The following is a 14,493-nucleotide window of genomic DNA, read 5'->3' on the forward strand; positions in this document are numbered from 1 at the left end:
GGGCCAAGTCATTCATTGATCCATTTGTTGTTAATGCATCCATTCATATTTTTATTAAGAATTAGATGGGAGGCAAGCATACTCCAGGCACATTAATCTGGTCTCATCCTCATAATCCTAAATGAAGTAGGTTTTTTTTTTTTTTAAAGATTTTTAGTTATTTATTTGATAGAAAGAACGGGAGAGAGAGAGAACATGAGCAAAGAGAAGGATCTGAGGGAGAGGGAGAAGCAGACTCCCCGCTGAGCAAGGAGCCTGGTGCAGGGCAGGATGCTAGGACCCTGGGATCATGACCTATGCCAGAGGCAGATGGTTAACAAACTAAGCCACCCAGGTGCCCCTTATTCCTATTCTGTGCTTGGGGATATTTTAGCTCAGAGATAATAGATAACCAAAGTGAGTCAGGATGACCCACTAAAACAGAGCTTGTAAACTGGAGGGACTCAGAGGTCTTTGGATGGTTTGCACAGAGCTTTAAAAAAATCCTATCTGGCAAGTGCTTGACCTCAGTGATCCCAGGGCTGCTGCTGGATAGAGCTGGGTGTCCCCGGGTTGGGTATACACTCTCTGGTTCAGCTCAGCCACCCTTCCCTGCCTGCTGTATTACACTGGCTTGCCTCACTTAGTCATAAGGCCTGGCCTCAGTAGGCATTTGAGTTGGTGACCCCACCTTTAAAGTAGGGAGGATGAGCCAACCATTGTCTGTCCCATGGGGCTCCTGAGCTGAATTATCACGTGGAATGTGCTATTTTTATTCCAGTCTGGCCTTCAGCCTGCTGGTTGGAGCTCCTCTGCCTTACATTTCCTTTGCGGACTGCATGGCATGGATGGGTTTGTGGGATGGATATGCTTGTGGAACATATCCACACAGTAGGAAATGAATACATTATAGAGAGGGAGTGTCATCTAGCTGGGGCAGGAGTGTGGGACAGTGGAGTCAGAAGAGAGAAGAGTACAGTTATACTGTGGTGATCCTGTGAATGGATGCCAGGCTACTGTATTCAACTTTATTCTTAAGCCAGTGCGGTCCAATAAGACTTTCTTTTTCTTTCTTTTAAAGATTTTATTTATTTATTTGAGAGAGAGAGCTAGCAAAAGAGAACATGAGTAGGGGGGAAAGGGAGAAGCAGACTCCCCACTGAGCAAGGAGTAGGGGCTCGATCCCAGGACCCTAGGATGACAACCTGAGCCAAAGGCAGATTCCCAACTGACTGAGCCACCCAGGAGCCCCTCCAATAAGACTTTCTACGATGAGTGTCCAATATGGTGGTTGCTCACCACAATGACTAGTAAGCACTTGAAATGTGGTTGGTGTGAATGAGGAAATCAATTTTAAATTTTACCTAATTAATTTAAATTGGCATAGCCCCATGTGACTATTGGCTGCCATATTGGAAAGCAAACCTTTGAGCCGTAGGCAGCCAGTGAATGTGTCAGGGCAGGGAAATAATATAAAAAGTGAGTTTTCAGAGCATGAATTATTCTAAGAGTGTAGGTGGAGGGGAACAGGTAGGAATCTTACCAACAATACTAAGTATCAATTTAGCACTTACTGTGTCCATACAGTGTGCTAAGATGAACTCATTCAATCCTTGTAACAGCTCTGTGAGGAAAGTACTTTTACTAATTCTATTTTATAGACTAGGAAATGGAGACACAGCAAGGTCAATGGACTCATTCAAGGTCACAGAGCTAATAAATATGGCTCTGGTGTAGAATCCAATCTTGGCAGTAGAGCTTGTCCGGAGAACCCCTCTAACCTGGAAGGAAGTAAATAAACCTTCATTGAGCTTACTTTGTGTTCTGCGTCTGTGCATTTGTACATGACATCCCACTTAGATTTCATAGTGACCGTGGGACACGGATAGCCTCATCTCCTTTCTGGTTATGGAAAACTTTGGCTTGTAGGGATGAGATATTAAGGAGATGCATCCGTTTTGGGGGAGCCCAGTTAAGGCTTCATGGCGAGATTGCCTGTCTGAGTCGCTGGGGGCAGTTAGGGTGGAATCAGCGGGGAGTGTACAGGAGGATATGGCATAAAAGATGTTGCGAAGGAAGATTCAGTAGGATTTAGCAACTGACTGGATGGCGGGGGTGAGGAAAGCGGGGGAGGATTTCTTCTGGAACAGTGAGAGAGATGACAAACACAAATGCAGTGACACCGCGTAAGTGGAGTGTGGGCTCTAGAGGAAGACAGACCTGGTTTCAAACATAAGCAGTGCCACAGACTAGCTGGACACCCTCGGGCATGTCATTTCTTTCTGTGCCTCAGCACCCTTGTCCACACAACACAGGTCAGAACGTCCTCCTCACAGGGCTGTGACATGGCTCTGGTGCCATTGTGGGTGTGACAGCCCTCTGTGGATCAAGTGGCATGGCAATGTGGACCCGTCTTTTTTTTTTTTTTAAGTTTTTATTTATTTATTCACAAGAGATACAGAGAGAGAAAGAGAGAGGCAGAGACACAGGCAGAGGGAGAAGCAGAGCCCCTGCAGGAGCCTGATTCAGGGCTCGATCCCAGGACCCTGGGATCACACCCTGAGCCTAAGGCAGACACTCAACTGCTGAGCCACCCAGGCATCCCTGGGCCAGTCTTCTGAATGCCAGGGAGCCAGGTGTTGGGTGGAAACGGTGCCTTTGATCATGGAGATGGTTTGGGAAAGCATATGTGAGAGCTGCACCTCATCTTGGACACTGGGCAGAGTTTCATCCCTGTGAAACGGCTTCGACCCGGGAGGAAATAGGGCTCCTCCCCAGCCACTGCAAAGCAACATTTGCATCTGGTGGCTCCAACTCGAATGTTCTTTCTGCCCGGCACTTTGTATGTGTTGCCTCATTTGTGCTTTGCAACAGCCTTCTGACTGTAGGTGCTATTATTATTATTCCCATTTTGGGGAAGAGAAACGGGCTCAGAGAGGTGTAGTGGATAGCTTCAGTTTCTAGGTGGTAAATGTAGGTCACACCTAGGTCCAGTGGATCCCACAGGCCTCTGCCTGGAACTCTTAGCAGAAGACAGGTTTTCTCCCTTGAAAACTGGCTGTTTAGGGGGCCTCCTAGACAGGTGAGCATTGAGGAAAAACCCAAGGGCCCTTCTTTTTCTTCTCCCAGCACAGATGGAATTTCTCTTTCAGGTTGATGTGGATTTAGGACAAAGATTGCTTCCAAGGGTGTCAGTTGTCCACTCTGGACCCTGATGAAAATAAGGTAGATGGGGAGAATCAACTCCAAAGAGAAAAAATAAAATTTTGATGACTTGATTTGGTCTTCTCTTTGGATGCAATGAATAAATTATAGTGGTTAGAATTGAGAATTTGGGGGGTGTGTGTGTGTGTGTGTGTGTGCAGTGTGAAACAAAGTTGGGATCCCACTGCGTTTTTGGGGCAATGCTCTGGAGAAGTCTCCTGGGATTTTGACTATAGTCTTCTGCTTCTGGGAGCAGTCATTAGCTGGCATATAATTTTCCTGTGGCTATTGTAGCAAGTTCCTGCAAACACAGTGGCTTCTTGTGACATAAATTTATAATCTTTTGATTCCGGGTCAGAAGTCTGAAAATGGGTCTTATGGGGGTAAAGTGAAGATGTTGGCAGGACTACATCCCTTCTGGATGCCCCAGGGGGACAATTTTTTCTGTGCCTTCTCTAGCTGCTGGAGGCCACCTACACTCCTTGGTTTGTGTTCCTTTCCAGCAACGGCATCACTGCAAACTGTGCTTCTGTTGTCACATCTTCTCCTCTGACCCTCCTGCCCCCATGCCATAAGAACCCTTATGATTACATTGGTTGCACCCGTATAATTCAGAATAATTTTCCATCTCAAGATCCTTAATTTAATCATATCTGCAAAGTCCCATTTTTCCATGCAAGGTAACAGTCACAAGTTCCAGGAATTAGGACATGGATATCTATATCTATCTATCTATATCTATATCTATATCTATATATCTATATATATATATATATATATGCAGGGACCCTGCTTCTCCCTCTGCCTGTGTCTCTGCCTCTCTCTTTCTCTCTCTGTATCTCTTGTGAATAAATAAATAAAAACTTAAATCATATATAATATATGTATATATATTATATATGATTTTCTTATTTATTCATTTCACACAGAGAGAGAACAAGCAAGAGGAGAGGCAGAGGGAGAGGGAGAAGCAGGCTCTCCATTTAGCTGGGAGTCCAATGTAGGGCTTGGTCCCAGGACTTGGAGATCATGACCTGAGCTGAAGGCAGCTTAACCATCTGTGCCACCCAGGTGCTCCAGGACATGGATATCTTTGATGAGTGTTGGGGGAGGCATTCTACCTACAAAGCTGGCCTGGGAACTTCATGACTTTACATGTAATAAGGGAGGGGGAGATGGACAGAGCTGGAGCTTTATCTCATTCTCTGCCAGAATTGAGTGGCAGTTTCCCCATTTAGACAGGTCATGCATGCATTCTCAGACATTTTCATTGCTCACCTGGCCCCCAGGCATTTGAGTTTGAGACTTCCTTGTGTAGTCCTAACAAAGTATGGCTACAGGCCCGCTTCTGAGCACTGTAGTCTTCAGGCTTTTAACTTCTGCAGAGCAAAGAGCTTTTGAATAAACCATGAAGCATCGAGGAATTCTTGGCTCTTACCAAGGTACCTGTTTGAAAGTAGGACCTGGTGCGAGTTTCAGTAGCTCAGTAAATGTTGTCTCTTATTTAAGCAAAACCAGTTTTACCCTGAATTTGCCAAACAGAAATGAGGGGGTGTTTATTTGTATCACAAAAGGATTTAGTTTGTTCCTTTAAATAGCCAGCCCTACTACTTTTCTTTGTAGTGTTTTAGTTAATGGGAAATTTGATTTGCACAACTTTCAGAAACACATTGTGTATAGGAAGTTCCTGCACCCAGAAGCTCATCAACTTTCTAGTATGTTCTCAGCTTCTCTGTAGAGTATGCTCCATAGAGTATAGTCAAGTCACTTGGCACATTGATTCTACCTTGGTGAGGATGGATTATTTATTTTTGTGGCTAACTGGACAGTTGCCTTAAAAAGACCTTGAAAGTGGCTGGTACTCCTCCTCCTCTCTGTGGTGCTGGTCTCTGGAAGGCCAGCCAGGTGCTAAGTGCCCCACGAGGTTGATTGGGCTTTCTTCTTTTCATGGCTGATGGTAATTCATTCTTTTGTTCATTCATTCATTCACAAAGGACTGGTTTCCTAAATATCACTTATGTGCTGGAATTGGAGCAGACACAGGAAAGTAGTGATGATCCCTACTCCCCCTTAAAGACACTAAGGATGATGAAGATCTTAACTGATATTTTAGGCGTTTTGAAGAAAGATTCTAGACGAACAAGATGACTTGTAAATGTTGATGGCTGTGGCAGTGGCAGGAAACAACTTCCCTCAACCTTCCTGAGTCAAAGAAGAAATTAGAACCACAATAGACCACTTAGTAACTTAAAAATGGCAACTCAGTATAAGACACAGGATACCACCATAGCTATACTTGAAAGGGAGGTTTTTAGCTTTAAAATTTTTAATTCTTAATGAAGAAGAGCGGGAATAAATGAACTCAGCAGTTCATTCAAGAAGCTTGAGAAAGAACAGTAAGTAGTAGCAGCAGACGTTTGTTGAATACTCAGGATATTCCAGGCACAGTTCTGAGTGTAGATTAACTCATTTAATTCTGACAACATCCCTGTCATATGGGTGCTGTTATTATCACTATGATTTTCCAGAGAAGAAACCGAGGCACAGGGAAATAAAATAATGTACTCAAGTATTTCAGTTTGCAAAAGATGCAGGATCCAAACCTGGCCATCTGACTCCTGAATTGATAATTCTAACCAGCTTCTCTTCTCCCTCACTCTCTTCTCAAACTAACTCTTGGAATTTATATTTGCCTTGGGAATTGTCTATAGTGTTCTCCTCAATAGAGGAATTGTCTATAGTGTTCTCCTCAATAGAATTGTCTATAGTGTTCTCCTCAACTTGAAGTAATACAAGTACAAATATGAGTAAGTAGTATAATTAAAATAAAAATAAGCAGGGCAAATAAAAGTAGCAATGGATAATGTAAGGGAAAAACGCAGTCGAATTGAGAAATATATCTGTGTCTTTATTGGCAGAAAAGGGGACGCCTGGGTGGTTTAGTCAGTTAAGTGTCTGACTCTTGATCTCAGCTCAGCTCTTGATCCCAGGGTCATGAATTCAAGCCCTATATTGGAGCCTACTTAAAGAAAAAAGATTGCATAATGGTAGAATAATAAAATAGACAATGAAGGAGACAGACTTCTGGAAAAATTAAAAAGAGAGAGACTACCTAACAATACAATGTGAAGAAAAAGGGGCATTTCATTATTTCCGATGAGCGGACACAGTGGACACATTGAGGAGAACACTATAGACAATTCCCAAGGCAAATATAAATTCCAAGAGTTAGTTTGAGAAGAGAGTGAGGGAGAAGAGAAGCTGGTAAAAGCTTAGAACGGACTCTCTGTTTTCATCCCTGTTGTTCCACATGGAAATATGAGAAGGGGGAAGAAGATAAGGAAATAAAAGAGGCATACCTATCAGAGAGGGTAAAGGAAAAATATTATAATAGGAGCTAATATGGCTCTCTACCTGGAAAACTCAAAAAAAAAAAGCAACTGAAAACCCACAAAAAACCATTAAAGTTTAAAAACAATGCTTACAAAATAAATATATTGCTTCCCTATCTGTAAACCACCACCAGTTGGAAAACAAAATGGAAAAAGTGTCCAGGTACAATTGCATAAAAAAAGGATCCCTCCTCTAATACTAGATGAGAAACATGTAGTACCTGTAGAGAGAATCAAAGCCTTCACTGGGAGATGTGAAGTCAGATTTTAACAAGGGGATGCCCTGTTCCTGATAGATTCATTGCTGTACAAGTGTCAGCTGTCTAGAATTTAATTTCTAAGTTTGACACAATTTCAGTCAAAGTTCTGATGAGTGTTTCTTTGGGGGGGGGGTTGGTTAAATGCAATCCCAATAAGAATTCCATTGATATTTTTAAAAGCTTGATAAACTGATTCTAAAGTTCACTTGGAAGAATAAACATGCAGCGAATGCCAGGAAAATGTTGAAAGTAAGGATAATGAGAGAGGACTTGCCCTGCCAAGATATAACATATTCTAAAGAGACTATAATTAAAACCCATATTGCTATACTCCAAGACAGAGCAGGGGAACAGAACAGAAGGCCCAAAGACAGACCCCAGTGTATATAATTATTTATCATATAATAAAATTGGCATTTGAAATCAGTGGAGAGGGATGGTTATTCAACAAGACATCTTGGGACAATTGATCACCTATTTGGAAAGAAATGGCAAAGTAGATTCCTATGCACATCAAGTGGCAAGAAATTATAGATGGATTAAAGAATTTAAAGTGCAAGACATGCCATATAAAATGTAAAAAAGAAAAGAATAATATTTATATGAAATTGGGGCATGTGGGAGGGCCTTTGGAAGCATATGTGGATTGAGTTGGATTGAGTTTTCTTTGTCCAGTTTTTTCTTTTAGTGGTCTGCAGATTATACATAATATTTCTATTCTTATTCATTTTTTTAGGGAGAGAGGGAGAAAACATGAATGGGTTGGGAGGGGCAGAGGGAGGAGGAGAGAGGGAATCTTGAGCAGACTCCCCACTGAGCGGGGAGCCTTATGTGGGGCTTGATCTCATGGCCCTAATATCATGACCTGAACTGAAATCGAGAGTCTGATGCATACCTGACTGAGCCACGTAGGCTCCCTTCTTGTTCTTAATTCTAGTTCTTAATTGTTAACATACATATTCAAACTTACAATGTCGTACATGGGGTTTCTCAATTACCTATAACCTCTTGAGGAATGAGACAAGACTTTTAGCACATTTTGATGATATAGCCCTCTCCCACCCCCACTTCTTATGATTTAGTTTCTTCTTTATACAAAGCACATATGACTTTACACAAGCATATATAACTTTATAAATGTCTTTATAGAAAGCTATATGACTTTATAAAATGTAGCACTTATTAAAACAGAAAAAGGAGTAAGCAAAGGAGAAAGAAATTGGCCCTTTGGAACTGTTCTTGATCCCCAACCATGAAGATTTAAAATTTTTGTATTGTGGGAAATATCAAACATCAATTAAGGTAGACAGCTTAGTATAATGAATCCTCATGTGTCCATCACTCAGGTTCAAATATAATCAGTTATGACTAATTTTTATTCCATCTATAACCCTTCTCTTTTCTATCTCCTTCCTGTCATACTGATTTTTATTTTTTTAAAGTAGGTTCCATGCCCAGCATGGAGTCTGATGCAGGGCTTGAACTCATGACCCTGAGATCAAGAATCAGATGCTCAACCAACCAAGCCACTTAGGTGTCCCCTGAATTATGTTTTTAAAAAAGATTTTGTTTATTTGAGAGAGAATGGGGGAGGGGCGTGAGTTAGAAGAGGGGAAGCAGAAGAGAGAGAGGGAGAGAGAGAATCTTGACCCGACTCTGCTGAGTGTGGAGCTCTAATTCACAGCTCTGAGATCATGACCTGAGCCAAAACCAAGAGTCAGTTGCTTAACCAATTGAGCCATCCAGGTGCCCCCTGAATTATTTTTAATTATATCATCTTATCCATAGAGATTTCATGATGTAACTTCAAAGATAAGTATTCTTTAACAAAAAATAACCACAATATCATAATCACACCAGAAAATTTATAGTAGCAATAGCAATAATTCCCTCCCATCATCAAAAAGTGAGTATATCCATTCTCCTGATAGTTTCAGACTAGTAGCTTATTTAAACTGAGTCCAAACAAGGTCCACATATTGCATTTAGTTGATATTTTCTTTTTTTAAAAAAATATTTTATTTGTTTATTCATGAGAGACACAGAAAGAGAGGCAGAGGGAGAAGCAGACTCCTTACAGGGAGCCTGATGCAAGACTTGATTCCAGGACCCAGGGATCATGATCTGAGCCGAAGGCAGATGCTCAACCACAGAGCCACCCAGGTGCCCCTAGTTGATACATTTCTTAAATCTCTTTGAATATATAAATTGCTCCTCTGCTCTGCTCTTTTCTTCATGCAGTTTTTTTTTCTTTTTGAGCAGTTTTAAATATACAGAAAGATTGATTAGGAAGTACAGAGTTCCCATATGCTCCCCCAACCCCATTCCTACCCTAGTTCTCCCTTTATTAACATTTTGCAAATGAAATAAGCCAGGTAGAGAAAGACAAATATAATCACGGTTTTGTGTGGAATTTTCAAAAACTCAAAACCCCAAAACAAAAAAACAAATACCAAAAACTCACAGACATAGAGGACAGTTTGTTGGTTGCCAGAGGCAGGGGGTGGAGGGTGGATGAAATGGATGAAGGTGGTCAAAAGCAATAAGTTCTGGGTGTGTCATGTACAGTGTGGTGATTACAGTTAATAGCACTGTATTGTATATTTGAAAGTTACTAGGAGGGACGCCTAGGTGACTCAGTTGGTTAAGCATCATACTCTTGATTTCAGCTCTCAGGTTGTGAAATCAAGCCGTATGTTGCACTCTGCACTGAGTATGGAGCCTGCTTAAGATTCTCTCTCCCTCTCTTGTCCCTCTACCTGGCTCTCGCTCTCTCTCACAAAAATAAATAAATAAATAAGTAAATAAACAAACAAATAAATAAAATAAAGTTACTAGGAGAGTAGATCTTAAAAGATCTCATCACAAGAAAAAATTTGTAACTATGTGTGGTGATGGATGTTAACTGGACATTTTGCTGATCACTTTGCAGTACATCCTAACAATGAATCATTATTTTCTATACTGAAACTAATATAATGTTACATGTCAGTTATATCTCAATTAAAACAATAAAACAGTGTGCCTTGTAGTGTTGTTATGAATATCAAACAAATTAATATATGTAAAGCACTTTTAAAAAATCTCACATTAGTGTGGTAGATTTGTTACAGTTGATGAGCTATAAATTTATCCACCACTGCGGTATCATGTGGAAGAGTTTAACAGCTCTCAAAGTCTCTCCTGTCCTGGGCTCCAGGGTGGGTTAGTTGGTTAAGCATCTGACTTGATTTTGGCTCGGGTAATGATCTCTGGGTTGTGAGATCAAGCCCCCTGTGTCGTTCTCCCTACTCAGCAGGGATCTCTGCTTGAGATTCTTTCTCTCCTCCCTCTGTTTCCCCTGCCCACCCCCTCTGCCGGCCCTTTCTCTCTCATAAATAAATAAATAAATAAATAAATAAATAAATAAATAAATAAATAAATAAATCTAAAAAAAAGAAGAAGAAGAAGAAGAATTCTCTCCTGTCCTCTTTGCAATTTATTTGCTGAAGAAATTATTTGGTTATCTCATTTTCTACATTGCTGTGTATTAAAAAATTATTTTACTCACTGCCTCCTTGGGATGTTATTTAACACATGCCTCTGTCACTTGTATTTTCTGTAAATTGGTAGTTGAATTAAAATGCTTGAACTGATTCAGGTTTGATTCTTTTAGCAGGAGTACCTATGAGGTGACAGAGGTACTTCATGGTACTTTCATCAGTAGGCAGGTCGAGTCTTTTTGTGCTGCTAGCAGCCACTTATTGTTACCCAGATCCATTGTATCACTAGAGATAGTCTTGAGCTTTCCAGGCCTGTTTTCATTCAATGGCAATGTTCTTTGGAAAGATTCTGAGCCGGTTCCTACAATGTGGTACCTGTCCTCCAGGAACCCAAAGTTTAGAGTTTGTAAAAGTAGATTCGAACAGCAATAACAAAAATTAGTCTTTTAAAGATTTTATTTATTTATTCATGACAGACACAGAGAGGGGCAGAGACATAGGCAGGGAGAAGCAGGCTCCCTGTAGGGAGCCCGATGTGGGGCTCGATTCCAGGACCCCAGGATCATGACCTGAGCCAAAGGCAGATGCTCAACTGCTGAACCACCTAGATATCCCCCAAATGAATTTTATTTTGTATAACGTCTCTGACTGCCCATTCTCCCAAGTGGTATGATCCCCAGATCGTGAAACCATATCATAGCTGCCTTTAACTCACTGGAATTCAAATGCATGTATGTGTGGATCTGGTTGCAAACTATGAGAGTTACAAAGTAGGCATTGCAGATTTGCTCTCCGTTGGCATTGGTCCTGGGTGAGGTGGGGGCACGGGTCTGCCATTATTGTTCACTTTGTTTTTCTATGCAACCCTTCTTGTTATGCACATCTCTCTGAGTGTGATTCTGGTGTTTAAATATATGTGCTCCTTATGCATTCTGGACCTAAACCCAAGCTGACTATGTCATGTGCTGCCCCCATCTAAGAAACCACATTCTGTTTCAAAACCAGCACAAGACCCAACAGCTTAAGTAATCTTCAGGGGTGGGGAGGGGGGAGTGTAATTTTGAGCATTTGTGATCTTTTGAACCTGAGTTCAAAACCTTTAGAAGTTTAGCTGATTTGTGGGATGCAGCAGCACCATACCCGAGTTTGGCTTCAGTAAAGGGCAAGATGTGGAAGCTGAAGCCATTGTTCATTTTGCTCTAAAACCTTCCCTTGTTGCGAAGTTCAGGTTTAATGACCTTTTCCCCCCTCTTTCCCTCTCTTCCTCCTCCCCTCTCCCCTTCTTCCCTCCCTCCCTCCTCCCCTTGTTTTCTCATTGGCAGTCTGCTGTTTTGTCGTGCACAAGCGGTGCCATGAATTTGTCACCTTCTCCTGCCCAGGCGCTGACAAGGGCCCAGCCTCTGATGTAAGTAACTGACACTGAGCATCTCTCTCTGCCCACTGTCACTGTGTCCTTTTGGGTAAATAAGAGTGCACTTAGACCAAAAAATAAAAAAAAAAAAATTTTAATTAAAAAAAAAAAAAAGATGGAGGGTTTTAATTCCAAGACAGAGAGTGGTCACTATGGTCTCGGAGACATTTTTCATTTTAATGGAAAAGACAAAACAAAACATTTGGGGAATGGGATATTATGGTACAGGAAACCAGCTAGTTCCTCTACTATGGTTTTGCTGAATGTCTTCATCTTTATGGCTGGAGCACGGAGAGTGGTGGTGAGATGCTAAATTGCTCCTGCTATTCTAAAAAGGTAGTTAAGATGGTACCTTACGATGCACCTTGTAGCTCTTTGTCAGGGAATTATTGACACCAGGGCTGAAGAATTAGGAGGGCAATGAGTTTATCCTGCTTCCATGCATCTCAAAGCCTGGCTCCTATTGCTGAGGCAGGGGATCCTTCTGGGTAAAACAGGCAAATAAGTTTTCTTTTCATCATTATGAACTTATTTTAATATGGATTGGAAGAATGTATCTAATAGTGGTTTTGAATTTATGGTGGGGATAGAAAATTTCCTACCCAAGTTAGGGAATTTAGGTTAAACAAAAGATAAGTTGATTTAAGGAAACTATTAAGTGAATGACCTCATGGGCTCCTTATGGCAAAAGCCTTGGTTTAATTTTGTTCAAAGCTTGGGGTACATTTGATCACCTGCCCAACAGCCATTCCTGTTGAGAGCCCTCTCTTCTTTCTGGCAGAGGCTGCCTCACATGCTAAAAGCCATATATGCCTGATGCTTGCATCCCAGGCTCCCCTGTAGTTAGTGACTGGTCATGTGGCTCACTCTTGCTCAGTGGGATCTTGGGAAAATCTGGAGAGAGCTTCCAGGAAAGAAGCTTATCTTTCTGAGAAGAGCAGACATCCCTTCTTGTTTCCTGTTGGGTATTTTTGTGTGAGGATGCAATGCCTGGGGTCATGGCAGCACTTTTGGATTAATGAGGGAGATGTACTTAACGTCCCAAGCATGGCAGAGTGGGAGAGTTGAAGGAACCTGGGTCATTGATGATGTTGGTGATCAACAGCTCAGCCTGCTGAGCCGACTGTGAGTTCTCTATGCCCAGACCGCATATGTGAGATAAGAATTTCCACATGGTAAAATCTCATCATTTGGGGTATTCCTTTCCATGTAGTTGAAACTGCCCTGGTAGGACTTTCCACCATGCACACTCCTCCCTTGTCCCAGTGATGAAATGCAGTCCATGTACCCTGTGTGCCACTGTCACCCCTAGTTCTTTTATTTTGTTCCGGCTTTGGTTCACTTTCCTGGAATCTTCCCCATTGGCACTGTCTTCATGACTGGCCCTGGCCTTACCCACTTAGACCTGACAGCTGACAGCTTGCCAGAAGTGAGTGGTGACTGCATTCGTGGACTATCATTGGCCTTCTGTAAGTGATCATCTGCCATTTAGCTGTAAATCAGGGACGTAACAGTCACCACAGCAACATGAATGCTCTAGAGCTCGTCCGGCAGTTCCTTTGCTTGGAAACTGGTACATGGGTTGAAGAACTCCAAGTGGCTTAGATCAATGAAAGCCCTTCCAGACTCATCTGCAGAGATGAAGATGGGACTGTTCATCATGTCCTCTCTGAGATCACACTTCCTGGCCCTTTCAGTGCAATTCTTTTTCTCATCCCCAGGAAAGTAGAGAGGGAAGTTTTGGGGGGCACCCTGGCTCCAGTATGGAGCTCTGACTGTTACTGCAGCCCGAGGCTTGAGTCTCATGCAGGAGCCAAGAGGAGGGTGTTTCCTCTATCTTGTCTGTATTCCTTGGCTTTTTCTGTTGCCTGAGACAGAAACTCCACTCAAACTGGTTTACTTCTTTATTTATTTTTAAAAAGATTTTATTTATTTATTCATGAGAGACAGAGAGAAAGAGAGAGAGAGAGAGAGAGAGAGAGAGAGAGAGAGACAGGCAGAGGGAGAAGCAAGCTCCATGCAGGGAGCCTGATGTGGGACTCGATCCCGGGACTCCAGGATCATGCCCTGGGCCAAAGGCAGGTGCTAAACCGCTGAGCCACCCAGGGATCCCCTTCAAACTGGTTTATATGAAAAGGGAAATTTTGGTCCATGAAGCAGAGACCGGCTTTGGACACAGTGAATCAAGGTGCTGAACTGGGGTCCTTTGTTCCTTCCTTGGCTAGACTTCCTGTCTTGGGTTCAGTTTTAGGAAAGTTTGCTTTGCTTCTAGGGGAGCATGATGGCTGAGATACTTACAGTTTTCTGTTCTTATCAGTGCTGAAGTTCCAGTGACGAGAGTTGGCATCTCATCACACTGTGGTTTACATCTGGCCAGAAGGATGCTTGTACTGATTGGCCAGGTCTGGTTAGGTGCCTCCTCCTGGCGAGGAAGCCCCGTGTGGCTACCCCGTGATTTAAGAATTGGGGGGGCGTGGTCCCTCAGAGAACTAGAGAAGCAGTATTATGTACTGGTTAAAAACCATAGACTACAGATGGAGCCAGCATTCCTAGGCTCAGATATATGTGTGACCTGGGGCAAAGCAAAGGACTTAAATCTCTTTGTGCCTGAGATTCCTCAGCTGGAAAATGGGTAAAATCATAGTTCCCATCTTATAACCTTGTTAGGAGTGGCCAGTGTACCTATATCTGTAAAGGTGTCTGGTACACAGCAAGAGCTATATATGTGAAGATGATGATGGTGGTGATAATGAATAACAGTGAAT

At 42.2% G+C, this 14,493-nt stretch overlaps 1 protein-coding gene across 3 annotated transcripts in view; it reads left to right on the forward strand.

Annotated features, from left to right (window-relative positions):
• The window catches only part of PRKCB (protein kinase C beta), a 328,355-nt gene that overhangs the window by 126,278 nt on the left and 187,584 nt on the right, over window positions 1-14,493 (forward strand). For all 3 annotated transcript variants that reach the window (XM_055340824.1, XM_055340826.1, XM_055340825.1), the window contains one exon: window positions 11,640-11,722. In XM_055340824.1, coding sequence (XP_055196799.1) covers window positions 11,640-11,722 — 83 coding nt within the window. The remainder of the gene's footprint in view (window positions 1-11,639; window positions 11,723-14,493) is intronic.

The sequence above is a fragment of the Nyctereutes procyonoides genome, unplaced genomic scaffold (assembly GCF_905146905.1).
Source record: "Nyctereutes procyonoides isolate TBG_1078 unplaced genomic scaffold, NYPRO_anot_genome, whole genome shotgun sequence".
Classification (NCBI taxonomy): Eukaryota; Metazoa; Chordata; class Mammalia; order Carnivora; family Canidae; genus Nyctereutes; species Nyctereutes procyonoides.